Source organism: Indicator indicator, chromosome 3 (assembly GCF_027791375.1).
Source record: "Indicator indicator isolate 239-I01 chromosome 3, UM_Iind_1.1, whole genome shotgun sequence".
Classification (NCBI taxonomy): domain Eukaryota; kingdom Metazoa; phylum Chordata; class Aves; order Piciformes; family Indicatoridae; genus Indicator; species Indicator indicator.
Genome location: NC_072012.1, coordinates 12,009,310 through 12,022,819, shown reverse-complemented (window position 1 = coordinate 12,022,819; position 13,510 = coordinate 12,009,310). Strand labels below are relative to the sequence as shown.

Here is a 13,510-nt window from a genome sequence, read left to right as displayed (position 1 = left end):
AACCTTTTTTTTGGAGTAGCTTTACAGCAGATTAAATTGTAATGCTGTCTGAGATTGCTGGTATGTGTGGTGTAAAGAGCACTTGGTGCCAAAACACTTTCTCCTTGTGTTGCACTGATTCATTGCTTTTCTCTGGTCTTGATACCAAAGGAATTTTATAAGTTCCTCTGTAATATGACTTGAAAGGGGAAAATTTGAGCTCAGTTACTGATTTCAAGTGTAGCAGAGTCCAATTAAGTTGCTGCAGGTGCAGAGCTTTGAAATCATGTATGGAACTAATTATGTCAGTAAATAAATGGCCAAGTTTCTAATTGGTTTGCAGCTTCATTTATGTTGATAACAAGGTATGGAAGCAACCCAGAACTAAATTTCTACTGTTCTTCAGGATTCACTGGAACTGTTCTTTGGAAGATGGATCTCCATAAGATCTATCTATTGTGGTTTTCAGGGCTCAGTTTTGGGGCCTGTCTTGTTTAATATCTTTATCAGTGGTCTGCATGAGGGGATCAAGTGCATCTTTCAATAAGTTTGCAGATAACACTAAATTGAGTGGGAGTGTTGATCTGTTTGAGAATAGGAAGGCTCTACAGAGGGATGTGGACAGGCTGGATCAATGGGCTGAGGTCAATGGAATGAGGTTTAAGAAGGCCAAGTGCCATGCGTATGCATACTTGTTTTATGAACCAGTCTTGAGATATTGACTACTGGGTGTTCATTGAAATTAGTAAGTTGAATCAGATCATATCTTAGAACCATAAAATCATGAAGATTGCAAAAAAACCCTCCAAAATCGTTGAGTCCAACCATTAATCCAACACTGCCAAATTCACCCCTCTCACCACCGCATTTGTACATCTTTTAAATCCTTCCACAGATGGGGACTCCACCACTTCCCTGGGCAGCCAATTCCAGGGCTTGACAATGCTTTCAGGGAAGAATGCAATCTGAAGTTGTTTCTTCTCATTGTGTTGCTTCCTACTTGGGAGAAGACCGACCCCTGCCTGGCTCCAGCCTCCATTTAGGGAGTTGTAGTGTGTGAGAATTTCTCCTCTGAGCCTCCCTTTCTCCCAGCTAAACAACCCAGTTCCCTTAGCTGTTCCTTACAAGCCTTGTTCTCTAGACACTTCACCAGCTTTGTTGGCCTTCTCTGCACACACTCCAGCACCTCAGTGTCATTCTTGGATTGAGGAACCCAAAACTGAACTCAGTACTAGGGTGTGGCCTCGCCAGTGCTGAGTACAGCAGGACAATCCCTGCCCCAATTCTACTAGCCATGCTATTTCTGATCCAGGCTAGAATACTGTTGTCCTTCTTGGCCACCTGGGCACACACTGTCTCATATTCAGCCAGCTGTTGACCAGTTCCCCCAAGTCTTTCTCTACATGCAGCTTTCCAGCCACTATTTCCCGAGACTGAAGGGTTTCATGGGGTTTTTGTGACCCAGAGACAGGACCCAGTACTTTACCTTGTTGAACCTTGTCTTATTGGCCTTGGCATGGATTCTATGAGATTAACCTGCCCAGAGGGTTATGAAACATTGGAATTGTCTGCCCAGGGCAGTGGTGGAGTCATTAGTCCATTAGTTTAAGCAGCATGTGGACCTGGCAGTTGAGGATATAGTTAAGTGTCAACCCCTCAGTGCTGGGCAGAGGGCTGGACTGGATGATCTTTGTCTCTTCCAACTGGATATTTTCTGTAATTAATGTTTAGTAATGTGATCCTGGGTAACCTGATTTAGGTGACCCTGCTTTAGCAACAGGGTGGTTGGACTAGATGATCTCCAGACGTTCCTTCCAACCCCTTGTGGAGGCCAAAGTGTCCTAGAAGAGACCATATTGTGTTAGCCTGGAGTACTGCTCCTTGTGCATCTCTTGTGAACTATACAAGATTGACTTTATAGTAAGAGTAATCTGGACATGTCTACTTGAGAGCTAGATGTATGGGACAAAATTTTTTTAGGGATACATTGAAGATCTGGTTCAGGAGGAGATGGTATCTTGACAACTTTGTCTGCTAAATCCTATCAATTGGATTCAATGCACATTTCCCTACATGGTCATGATAACACTTCTGGTTTTTCACCTCATCTTGAAGCTTTAAAATAAATACAGAAATTATATCCATGCCATCACTCTGAGCAGGCAAAGAACATTACTGCTGCTGAAGTGCATGATTTGGCATTAGTGACCTCATTCAAGTGTCAGCAGTCACTCCACATCACTTCATTCTCCATTATTGCCTGGACAACTGGAGTTGCTTCTGGGTGTGTGTCACTGTGTCTCAACATATTTCCCATATTTCTTGGTGAAGGGACTAGGAGGTTTCTTTGGCAAATTGCCTGAGCCAGTCTCCTGTCATTCTCTCTGTGTGTTCTTAGATCATTCAGTGCTGCAACCTCATATGCATAAAATCTAGGCCATATTGTTTTATGCTGTTCTGTCTTGTTGACTGACTGACACAGACTCTGTTCATGGCTCTTTTGGGTCACCTTGTTCCAAAAATGACCTGACAGATTCAGGCTTGTAGAGGAAAGAAAACTAAGATTGAAAGTGCAGGCTAATTTAATAACAGGGAGATAAAAATCAGGGAATTGCTTTGGTTGGAAGAGAGCTCTAAGACTGAGTCCAACAATTAGCCTAATGGCACTTTGGGCCATTAAACCATGTCTCAAAGTGCCATACCCATACATTTCTTGAACACCTTCAGGAATGGTGACTCTACCACCTTCCTGGGCAGCCTGCTTCAATGCCTAACCACTCTTTCCATAAAGAAGTCTTTCCTAATATCCAGCATAAACTTCCCTTGGCACAATTTCAGGCCATTTCTTCTTGTTCTGTCAGCTGATATTAGGGCAAAAGCCTCCTTTTACTTAGTCGTAGAAAACCATTAAGGTTGGAGAAGACCTCTAAGATCATCAAGTCCAACCACTGACCCAACACCACCATACCCACCAAACCATGTCCTGAATGTAGAAGTATTATGTTAGTTGAGAATGGCAAATGTCATGGGGCAGTAAGTAGTGCCACCGGAGAACACAGTTAGGAAAGACTTCATGTCTATCAGTCTGTAAAATGAGAATAGAGAATTTAAAAACAAAATGTTCAGTAGATTTAGTAACACTCTGTAAACAAGTAGATAATGGTTGGTCTTGATCTTGAAGGTCTTTTCCAGCCTAAACAATTCCATGTTTTCATTCTGAGGTCAGGCTCACCCGAGGACAACAAAAATTAATTTGTCAAACTGTTTAGCTAGTTTGGTCCTGCAAAGTTGGACTTCAGGGTGACAAGGAGGTAACAAATTTGATAGCCTCTGTTGGACGCTCTCTATTATATCCTTGTTCCTCTTGAACTGGGAAGTCCAGAACAGGACAAAATACTCTGGCTGTGGTCTCATTAGTGCAGAGTAGAGGGGGGAGAGCTTCAGTCTTGATTCTTCTGTAGGCTCAGGTAGGTGTTTTTAGCCACAGCATGGTGCTAGACCAATGTTACACTGTCATGGTGACAGCAGCAAATGGACAACAGCTTCTTAATTACTTCGATTAACTATTCAGCTGCTGGCTTCCAGAGCTAGCTAAAGTGGCTGTATGCAGATACTCAGCACTCTGAAGTGAAGTGGCAGAGGATCTCATTAGTGAGTGTTAACCAACACAGAAGACTTAAGATTGGTGGTTAAGGATTGTGAGCACAGCTCAGATTATACTGCTGATCTTCTGTCCTGCTTTTGGGATAGCAGCTTCTGATGGGTAGACACAGCAAGCATGTGGTAACTCCTCAGCTGCTGCAGTGAAATGTGATGGAGCCTGTCTGTCAGAGCTATAAGAGCCTAACATATGGATTTGGGAAGTGTTATCTTCACATTTTGTTGGGGTTACATGTGTATTGGAATTGCTCATTAAACGGCAGAGAATTTGATCAGAATTTTTCTTTTCTGAAGTGATTAGAGGATGTGATGAGCCACTGAGCTGTCACTAAATATTTGGGGCTATGCAAAGGTACATTCATTACACTAACTGGGCAGTAAGGAGGCCGTAGGAGCAGGTAACGTGTAGTGCTTGTAGATGGCTCTAGAGCTGTCACACCTTCCATGTAGTGGTAAAGTCTTGATTACTGACACTGGTGATGAAGATTGATGTCATTGGTGTCTGATCTTTCTTGGTGTGTAAAACCTGCCATGTCACAGATTAGTGTTTTAAGTCACTTAAAGAATCATCAACATAGGTACTAGCAAGAGTGATTTTTAATTCTGGCTTAGCAGTATTGATGGGATTGTGAACTCAAGATGATTGATTGGACTTGATGATGTCAAAGGTCTCTTCTAACCACAACAGTTCTATGCTTCTATGACTAGTAATAATTGTGAAAGTTCAACTTAGCAGAGCTGGGTGGCAAAGTTCACTGTTACCTTGTGGGAGAAACATGCAGAGGAAACTTGACTTGGGCTTGGGCTGGAATGATTTTACACAGTTGGAAGTGTTGAGTGGCAAAGCTCAGAATGAGACCCTTTTGTTCTCTGGACTGCTTCTCAGACAGGAGTTGAGGTGTGGCTGGATCCCATCTTAGTGCCAGGCTTGGTCATTGGTTTATGATGAAGAGAATGTAGGTACAAGGATTTCAGTGGTAGTGATTTAACACGGTATTGGGGCTGCCATATAATTTTGAAGTGGCAGCAGTTTAAAATTCATGGACACTGTTACAGTGAATCATAAAATGAGGCTATATGATTATATAGCAATGCTTAATCAATAATCAGTCGAAATCAATACAGGAGTCAGTGAAGTTCTCCAAGCAAATCACACACAGAGGTATAAGCAGATATCTTATGTGATCAAGATGTTTCCTTTTCTGCTTATTATAGTAAATTTTGGTACCAGATCACCTGTAGGATTTTAAAAATTCTAATTATAGTGAATCAGCTTTTACAACCAGATGGTCTTTCCCTTCATTGGCATTACCAGTGGATGATCAGAGTCTGGCTTGAAATGTGTCCCAGCTTAAGGGGAGATCATAGCATTGTTTTGGTTGGAAGAGACCTCTAAGATCAAGTCCAACCTTCTACCCAACACCACTAGATCATGTCCCAATGTGCCACATAACATTTTTTGAATATCTCTGAGGATGGTGACCCCACTGGTCAGTGTGTTCCAATGCTGACCGCTCTTTCAGGAAAGAAATTCTTTGTAGTCTAAATCTCCTCTGGTGCAGTTTGAGGCTGTTTCCTCATGTCCTGTCATTACCTGGGAAAAGAGGCCAGTACCAGCCTCACTACAACCTTGTGGCAGTTTAGGCTGAGTGCCTAGGCTGCCACATCCTTACATCTCCAGGGTCCACCCAGGAGGTGGACACAGAAAACAGCATATTTCTACCCATAAATCTTGCACCCTATAAATCCATCTGCAGAGTCATTCTTTTCCTCTTTCCTCTCTGCTCCCGTGGGAGATACTCCTTATTGGGTAACGATGGCGGAGTATTTCAGGCCTGTCTAGGCCTAATGCCAGCAGGAGAAGAGGAGGGCAGTCTCTGACTTGACCAGCCTAGCAGTTGTGGGGGGAAGAGCGAGCCCTGGGGGTTTTGGGTACACCCTCAGGTGGGGAGAAGGGAAGTGCTAAGGGGTCTTTGGGTGTGGTGTAAGGGACTCTCTATGCTTTGGGATATCTTTGCTACTATGCTTTGTAGTTTCTGTAAAACATTAATTGCTTTTTTTTCCATTTAAACTTTCCATCACTATCCAATCCATCTGTGTGAGTTTCATTCTTTTGCCCCTTTCAGGGCAACAGGGGCTCTGTCCAGGTCTTTCAGGTAGCTGTAAAGGGCAATAATCACTCTTTTCAGCCTTCTCCAGGCTAAACAGTCCCAGCTCCCTCAGCTTCTCCCTATAAGACATGCTCCCCAAACCCCTCTCCACAGCTTTGTTCCTCTTCTCTATACTTGCTCCAGCATCTCGATGTCTTCCTTATGCTGCAGTGCCCAAAATGGGCACAGTGTTTGAGATGTGGTCTCACCAGTGCGGTGTACAGGGGCACAGTCACTTCCTTACTCCTGCTGGCCATGGCATTTCTGATACAGGCCAGGATGCTGTTGGCCTTCCTGGCCAACTGTCTACACTGCTGGCTTCTGTTCAGTTGGCATGCCCTGGCCTAAAGGGAGGTGCTGAGAGACAGCCTTCTGTGGTCCTGGAGAGCCCCATGGGGCTTAGGATTGCTATTTATTGGGTCACAAGATAATTGACTTTTGATCAGTACTTTTTCATTGTGGCCTTTTGTTAGACGATCTTGGCACTCCTAAGAGTGGGCTCTGATCCAGACAGGAGGAGTTGTGGGTATGTTTCTGAGGCAATCAGGAGTTGGAGGTGTAGTTTGGGAGAGCCTCATTGTCCCATTTCACTGTACTTGTACCCAGGAGGAGAAGGTTCCAGTTTGCCTCAACTTGCTGCCTCATTAGAGGAGATTAGAAAGTACCAGATTGTCCCAGCCCACTGCACTGTGTAATTACAGAATGTGGCATAGTAAGGCACAGACCCCCATGTGGTAGTGGTTGGAAGGCACCTCTGGAGATAATCTAGTCCAATCTCCTTGCTAAAGCAGGTTCACCTACAGCACTTTGCTGAGGATGGCATCTGAGTTGGTCTCTCTGGATACTTCTCCAGGCTGAACAACCCCAACTCTCTCAGCCTTTCTATATAGTAGAGGTGATCCAGCCTTCTGATGGTTTTGGTGGAAGATCCCTGCGCTGTGTTATATATTGAACAGAGGCACTCATGATAGCATTTTCTGTATGGTGTATAAGAGCTGTTGTAAATAATCATCTTGCATACACATCGCTTGGGAGTAGGTGGCTGTATGTTGCAAGTCATGTTTATGCTGTTGTCTGTTCAAGACAAAATAAGGGTTAGCCTGTAGGCATACAATAGCAGTTGATTCCTTGATTGACAGCAAAGTCAAGACAGGTCAGTGTTTGTGAGGAAATGAGTATTGTCACAATCCTCAACAACAGTAGGGAGACTTTTATCCTAAGAGAAGCTGAGCTGCAAGACAAAGGTAAATCAGAATGGTCATGGGGGGGCATTTCTGGATGGGATACAGGTGAAGAAAGAAAAATCCACTCTGCACTGATGTAAGATTTGCACTTGTGTTGTCTATAGCCACCCAAGCAAGTGTGCCACAGGCTTAGAGTTGTTGGCACCATGCCAATGGGTGGTAAATTGACCATTCCAGGTTTTCCTGGCTGTCCTGTTGTTGGATATTCCCTTTTCCCAGAAGGTGGACTGCTAAGCTCAAGTTCTGGAAAGATTATTCAGTTCATAGGGCTTCCAGTGGGCTCACACTGATTAATCAATTGAAGTATTTTGGAAAGTCCAGTGTCCCACTGGGCCTCATGTGGCTTAAGGTTCTTTTTTGACTAGACCATTAGCTCTTTTTACTGTCCCATTTGATTGGAGATAACAGGGGGGGTTGAAATGCCTATTGCATTTCTTCTTCTTTTGGTTATTCTTGCACCTCATTTACACAAGGAGTGTGCCATTTTCACTTTGGATGACATCAGAAGTAGGTAGAAGATAGTCCTCGTAAGATGCTTCATCCACTTGCTTTCTGTCACTAAGTTGCTGTAAGCAAGCCAGGGACTGCTTCTACTTCTGTAAGGATGTATCACTATCCTGCAGAAGGTTTGAACAGACAGATATCATCAGTTTTCCATGTGGATCATAAAGGTGGTGCTTTAGCAGAATAGTCCTTTTTGTAATTCTAGTTTAGACTGGGGGTATCCTGTAAGAGTGGTCACACAGATTTTCCTTTTTAGAAGTCAACCTGGACTTTGGGGTGCCAAGGAAAGTGCTTCTTGGCCCATGTGCTGATTTTTGGTGTAAATATTGTCCTGTTTGGAATCTGATGTGTCTGCTGGTTTTATTTCCCTAATTTTAGTTAACTCATCAACTGTCTATTCCAGTTTGTGACTGGTTCATTGTCTTTGGCTTGAGCCTTCACCCATCCCATTTTAAATGGTGTTTCCTGGCTGTATTGAGTAATCATAGGATTATTGAACGCTTTGGGTTGGAAGGGACCTTTAAAGGTCATATTGTCCAACTCTCCTGAAGATAGCTGCTAATCTTCAGTTATTCAAACTATGGCTTGATTCTCAATTTATGGCTTCCTGTTAAAGCCATTGGGTGGCACCAACACGGCATAGGTATGGACTTAGATGGCCTATAGAATTGTAGAATTCTTTTGGTTGAAAAAGGCTAAGATCATCAAGTCCAATTGTTCTTTAACTCTACCAAGTCTGGTGCTAAAGCATGTCCCTCAGCACCACATCTCTCTGTCTTTTAAACACCTCCAGGAAGGGGTATTCAACCATCTTCCTGGGGAGCCTGTTCCAATATTTGTGCAGTTCCTTCTGGGAGACAGCTTCTTTTAGGACTGTTTGTAGCAAATTCCACTTCAGTCTAGACAGGTTGTCCCTGGTGTATTCTTTCAACTTAACTGTTTGGAAGAGACTGAGGAATGATCTTATTAATGCTTAGTAATACCTAAAGGACAAGTTTCACAAGAATGGAGCCAGACTCTTCTCAGTGGTGGTGTCTAGTGACAGGACAAGGAGCAGTGGACACAAACTGGAACACAAGAGGTTCCATCTGAACATAAGGGGAAAATTATTCACTTCGATGGTGGCAGAGCCCTGGAACAGGCTGCCCAGAGAAGTTATGGAGTGTCCTCTGGAGATGTTCAAAACCCATGTGGACTTCTTCTTTGTCTATCAGAGCCAGTTTGAGATAAATTGCAATGAGCACCATGCTCTGCAACCCCCATTCTGCTGTAATAGGATCCAGTGATTGATATGTTTTTAATTCTTGTATTGAGGTTTTGATTGCTGTTTCATATTCTGGGTTGCATTTCCATGGTTTTCCTTTCATAAAAATGAATTCAGTGAGAGAAATCTAGCTATGTGTTTCTTCCAGTACCCTGAGGAACCCTTAGACTGTTGTAATTCTTTCCTGGACTGGAGCATCTGCATTTTTTTTTTTTTTTTAATTTTACTGGGACTGTGTGGTGGGATCATTGTACTATCTGCAACCCACCAGGTTGTCACGGAGAAGTGCTTGACATGGTTGTGATTTATCAGCAATTCAAGATTTATTAAGAGTGAGAAGTAGGTAAAAAAGTGGAATTGTTGCAGCACTTGATCATGTCCCAATTTAGACTATTTTCCCACTCTGGCCCACCTCAAATGTTGAAACATTCTGAAAGTTTTGCCAGTTGTGCAGTTCTGGAGCTTGCTGGCTTTCAGATTTAGATGTTGCCCTGCATGTTGGTCCTGACATGTAGGTATAGCACTTTGGGACATGGTTTAATGGCTAAGGTGGTGTTAGATCAATGGTTTGATTTAATGATCTTAGAGGTCTTTTCCAACCAAAACAAATCTCTAATTCTGTGTAGATGTACTGGGCTGTCATGACCCTAGTGTAGATGTACTGGGCTGTCAGGAGGCAATTTACTCTCATGTGATAGGAAAAGCAATACTGGGCTCTGGAAGGAAGAGGCCCAGCACACCAAGGAGATGCCTTAGATCCCTGATTCCATATCTTCTATAACCCAAGGTTGCCTTCCCTAAGTTTGGTACGTGACCCAGAAAGCAGGGGGAAACTGCCTTGGGTGTCAGGAGGACCATACCACCAGATAGGTACCTAAAAATGTTACTTCTGGACTTGGTCCTCAATGTTTCTTGGGTGAAATTGCAATTTCTGCTTTTTCTAAAACTTGTTGTGCTGCTGCTTCTTCCACCATGTCAAAGGAAATTCCTCCAATTGGAATATCATCTCTATACTGGTACAGTTTCTCATCTTGGGGCGGTGAGACCGTTTGTAGAAGGTTCATCAAGAGCAGCATGAGCAATGATGGGAGAACATTTATATACCTGTGGGAGTCTGTTGAAGGTGGATTTTACAACGTCCCAAGTGAAAGCAAATTTATCTTTCTCTTTTTTCCTGAGGGAACCATAAAGGAGGTTTCCTGTGCACCCAGCGCTGCCATCCATGGGTGTGCAATGTTTTGTCATGTAACTCTTCAGTTTGCAGTGTGTTGCACAGCAGCTGCCAGTGGGGCTGTGCCAGCATTCAGGGGCTGATAATCAACTGGGAAATACCATTTTTCATCTGCATTTTGGTGGTTTACTCTCAACTGATAGTGAGAGCTAGCACTTAAAAGGGGGTGCTTGAAAGATGAGGGCAGACTTTTTAGCAGGGTCTGTTGTGACAGGACAAGGGGGTGTATTTTTAAACTGTAAGATGGGAAAAATCAGACTCTAGATGGATGTTAAGAAAGAAATTCAAGGTGAGGATGAAACACTGGCCTGAGTTGCCCAGGGAGGTGTTCAAGAAACGTGTAGACGTGGCACTTTGGGACACGGTTTAACGACCATGGTGGTGTTAGGTTGATGGCTGGACTTGATGATCTTAGAAGTCTTTTCTAATCAAAACAGTTTTATGATTCTGTGAGAGCTGGTAGATGCTCCATCCCTGGGAATGAACCAGGTCAGATTATTTGGAGCTCTGATCATCCTGATGTAGTTGAAGGTGTCCCTGCTCACTGCAGGTGGTTGGACTAGATGACCTTTAAAGGTTCCTTCCAACCTGAAGTATTCTATGGTTCTGTGAAGTCACAGTCTTCTGACTCCTGGCCTGTTCCTCTGGTGTGCTGCAGTGACTGTGTGCCTATGGTGTCTTCTGGAAACTGAGTGGATGTTGTCTTGGTGGTTTACAGATTGCTGCTGGAACTACTGGAGCTTCTCTTTGACAAGTTCAATGCCGTGGCTGCTGCACATGCTGTTGTCCTTGGACACCTTCAGCAGACAGTGGCCTCTCCTTGCAGCCAATATGATGGCGATATCAAGCTCTACGACATGGTTGATGTGTGGGTAAAGATCCAAGACGTACTGCAGGTAAGAACGCTTCAGGTGGGCACATGAACACATCTTGAACATGTTTTCATAACCATACCTATTGTACTCAAGAGACAGCTGTGCTGGAATCTGTCTTCATTTTGGTAAGTGGTCACATTTCTAACAGATGTTAAAATTCATAAAGCTTAAATATCACTGAAAAATGTTCTTTGCATTAATCTGTACCATGTATGGAAAAGTTGATTCCTTCTGCCTACCAAGTGATTTATCAGGAGCTTTCAAACAGTGACATTTCTGTTCAGTGTTACCATGTCATGCCTGTCTTATAAAGTGTCACAGCTCTAATCACTTGTCTTCTCCTGTCATTAAGGCTTGGTTACAGTCAGCTCAGACACTTGCTGCCATCATGTTTTCAGGGAATTCTTATTTGATTCTTATTCTTAACTGTGGAGTATTAAAGCTGCACCTTGCTTAGGCTTTATTCTAGTACCATGGCTATGACCTTGCAAGCCGAGTCTCACAAGTAGCAGAACATCTGTCACATGTCTACTCCCTCATTCTTGCTGTGAGCTTACACATGCTTGTTAGAGTTTTTGGTATCTATTTATTTATTTTTGAATTGGCTTTGTAGTACAGAGATGTAGACCTCATTGAGGTCTTGACTTGATTGAGGAGGTTGAAGAAATGAGCCTGGCTTTCTTTAAATGATGTGGCAGGACTCATGGTGGTCATTCTACCTCTGACCTGTTCATGAAAAAGGCTCTCTGTCTTGTCTGAACAGTATTTCACTGTAGGACACGGTTGCTGTTGCTCTGAAGTCTTTGACAGACAGCTTACACAAATGCAGCCAGCTGTCTGCTTGGTGTGACTTGAGATGCTTCTTGGACGTGGTAAATGTAAGGTATAGGGGTTTGATCACCTCCATTGTCTCCTCACACACTTATTTGTCTTTCTAGAAGAGTTAGTATTTTTAATTAAAAAAAATCTGGTTCAGTTTTCTTCGTGATGTGAATTTTCACCTCCCTTCAATATTGTTCTTGCAAAAGTTTGGGAATATCACAGAGCTGAAGATGTCTGACCATGTTAAAGGGAAGAATTAAGGGCATGAGGAAGAGCCTTTGTGTGGGGTACCTCCAACCATCTTAGGGTCATCATGAGGTCTAGAAAAGCTTTAAGAGCTTTGAGTTCTGCAGCCTTTGCTCCAGGAGGACAAAGCCTTGGGAGAAGGATCCCCCAACACTTTACTGGCCTTGTCATTCTGTTTCACTGGAAGTAAAGTCCCCTTATCAGAGGGTTTGTGACAGTTTTACTCCTTGTGAGTGAAGCTCCTTGTGACACTGGAAGTGAGTTGTACTGGCTATTCCAAAACAACATTGATGATACAACTTCTGTGAAGAATCAAAGAATCAGAGAATGGTTTCAGTTGGAAGGGACCTTTTTAAAGGTCATCTAGTCCAACCCCCCTGCACTCAGCAGGGACATGTTCAACTAAAGCAGATTGCTCAAAGCTGCAAACAACCTGACCTCTAATGTTACCGGGAATGGGGCATCTATCACCTCTCTGGGAAATCTGGGCTGATGTTTCATCACCCTTGGTATAAAACATTTCTTCCTCCTATTTAGTCTTAAGTCTCTCTTTTAGTTTTGAACCATCAGCCCTTAGCCCTGTTGTGGCAGGTCTGCTACAAAGACTGTCTCCCTCTTATAAGCCCCCTTTAAGTTATGCAGGACTCATGCAGATGTGTGCACATAGGCAGTGAAAGTGCTGTTGTGTTGGAGAAAATATTTGCCCAAGCTTTCTACGGGATGTGTGCCAAGAAAAATATAACAGCCCACTTGTAGGAGTTTCATTGCTATTGGCCTGACAGCACAGGTGTCAGGGGGAGTCAGAAAAGCTTCCAAAGGAGCTTTTACAGTGCATAAAAGCAGCACATCGAGATCCATAATCTCTTGCTGGTTTAGAGTAAGAGATGAGCATTGACTGACTTAGAAAGAAAATCTTCTGTTTCTTTGTTCAAAATCTTGTGGGGTTTCTGTACATCAGTTTCATTGGAGTGGATTAATTTTTTTTTTTTTACCTGTTGGTGTGAGAAAACCTTTGATCCCAGATCAAATTATTTCTATCTTATCTTTCTGAATAAGGATAATTTTTGGAGAGGAGATCTTTCATTTGTGACAGCAGGAACAGAAAACTCAGTTGCAAAAGTATTTATTGAAATGTTCCTGCTGCTGGGGGGGATGAAAATTTGGAGGAAGTGGGTTCATGGTGGGGTGCATGAAGGAAACGATGCAATTCCTTCAGATCATGATGAATGAATTTTATTCATTGGACTTGAACAACATCACATGGCTCTGCAGTTCATAGGGATAAGCTTTTCACATGTGCATTGTGCATCTCTGCATGTGAAATACATCACAGCAAGGTTATCTCTTTATACTTCTGAACAAAAGTAACAATATGTACTCGTGGTGGGCTGGAAATTGTCCTTTGTGGGAAATGAGAGTTGTTTTCAGCAACTTGTTTTTGTAGCTGGAGTCTTGAATGCTCCCTAGTAGCTACACCACGTGCTGTGGTGTGGTTTTAGAGGTGGGACAGTCTTGTCCAGTGTTTAGATATTGAA

General features: G+C 43.1%; 1 protein-coding gene across 1 annotated transcript in view; it reads left to right on the top strand.

Annotated features, from left to right (window-relative positions):
- Positions 1–13,510, top strand: part of EXOC4 (exocyst complex component 4) — a 469,162-nt gene that overhangs the window by 73,770 nt on the left and 381,882 nt on the right. The window contains exon 7 of the mRNA XM_054399834.1: positions 10,751–10,928. Within this exon, the coding sequence (XP_054255809.1) occupies positions 10,751–10,928 (178 nt within the window). The remainder of the gene's footprint in view (positions 1–10,750; positions 10,929–13,510) is intronic.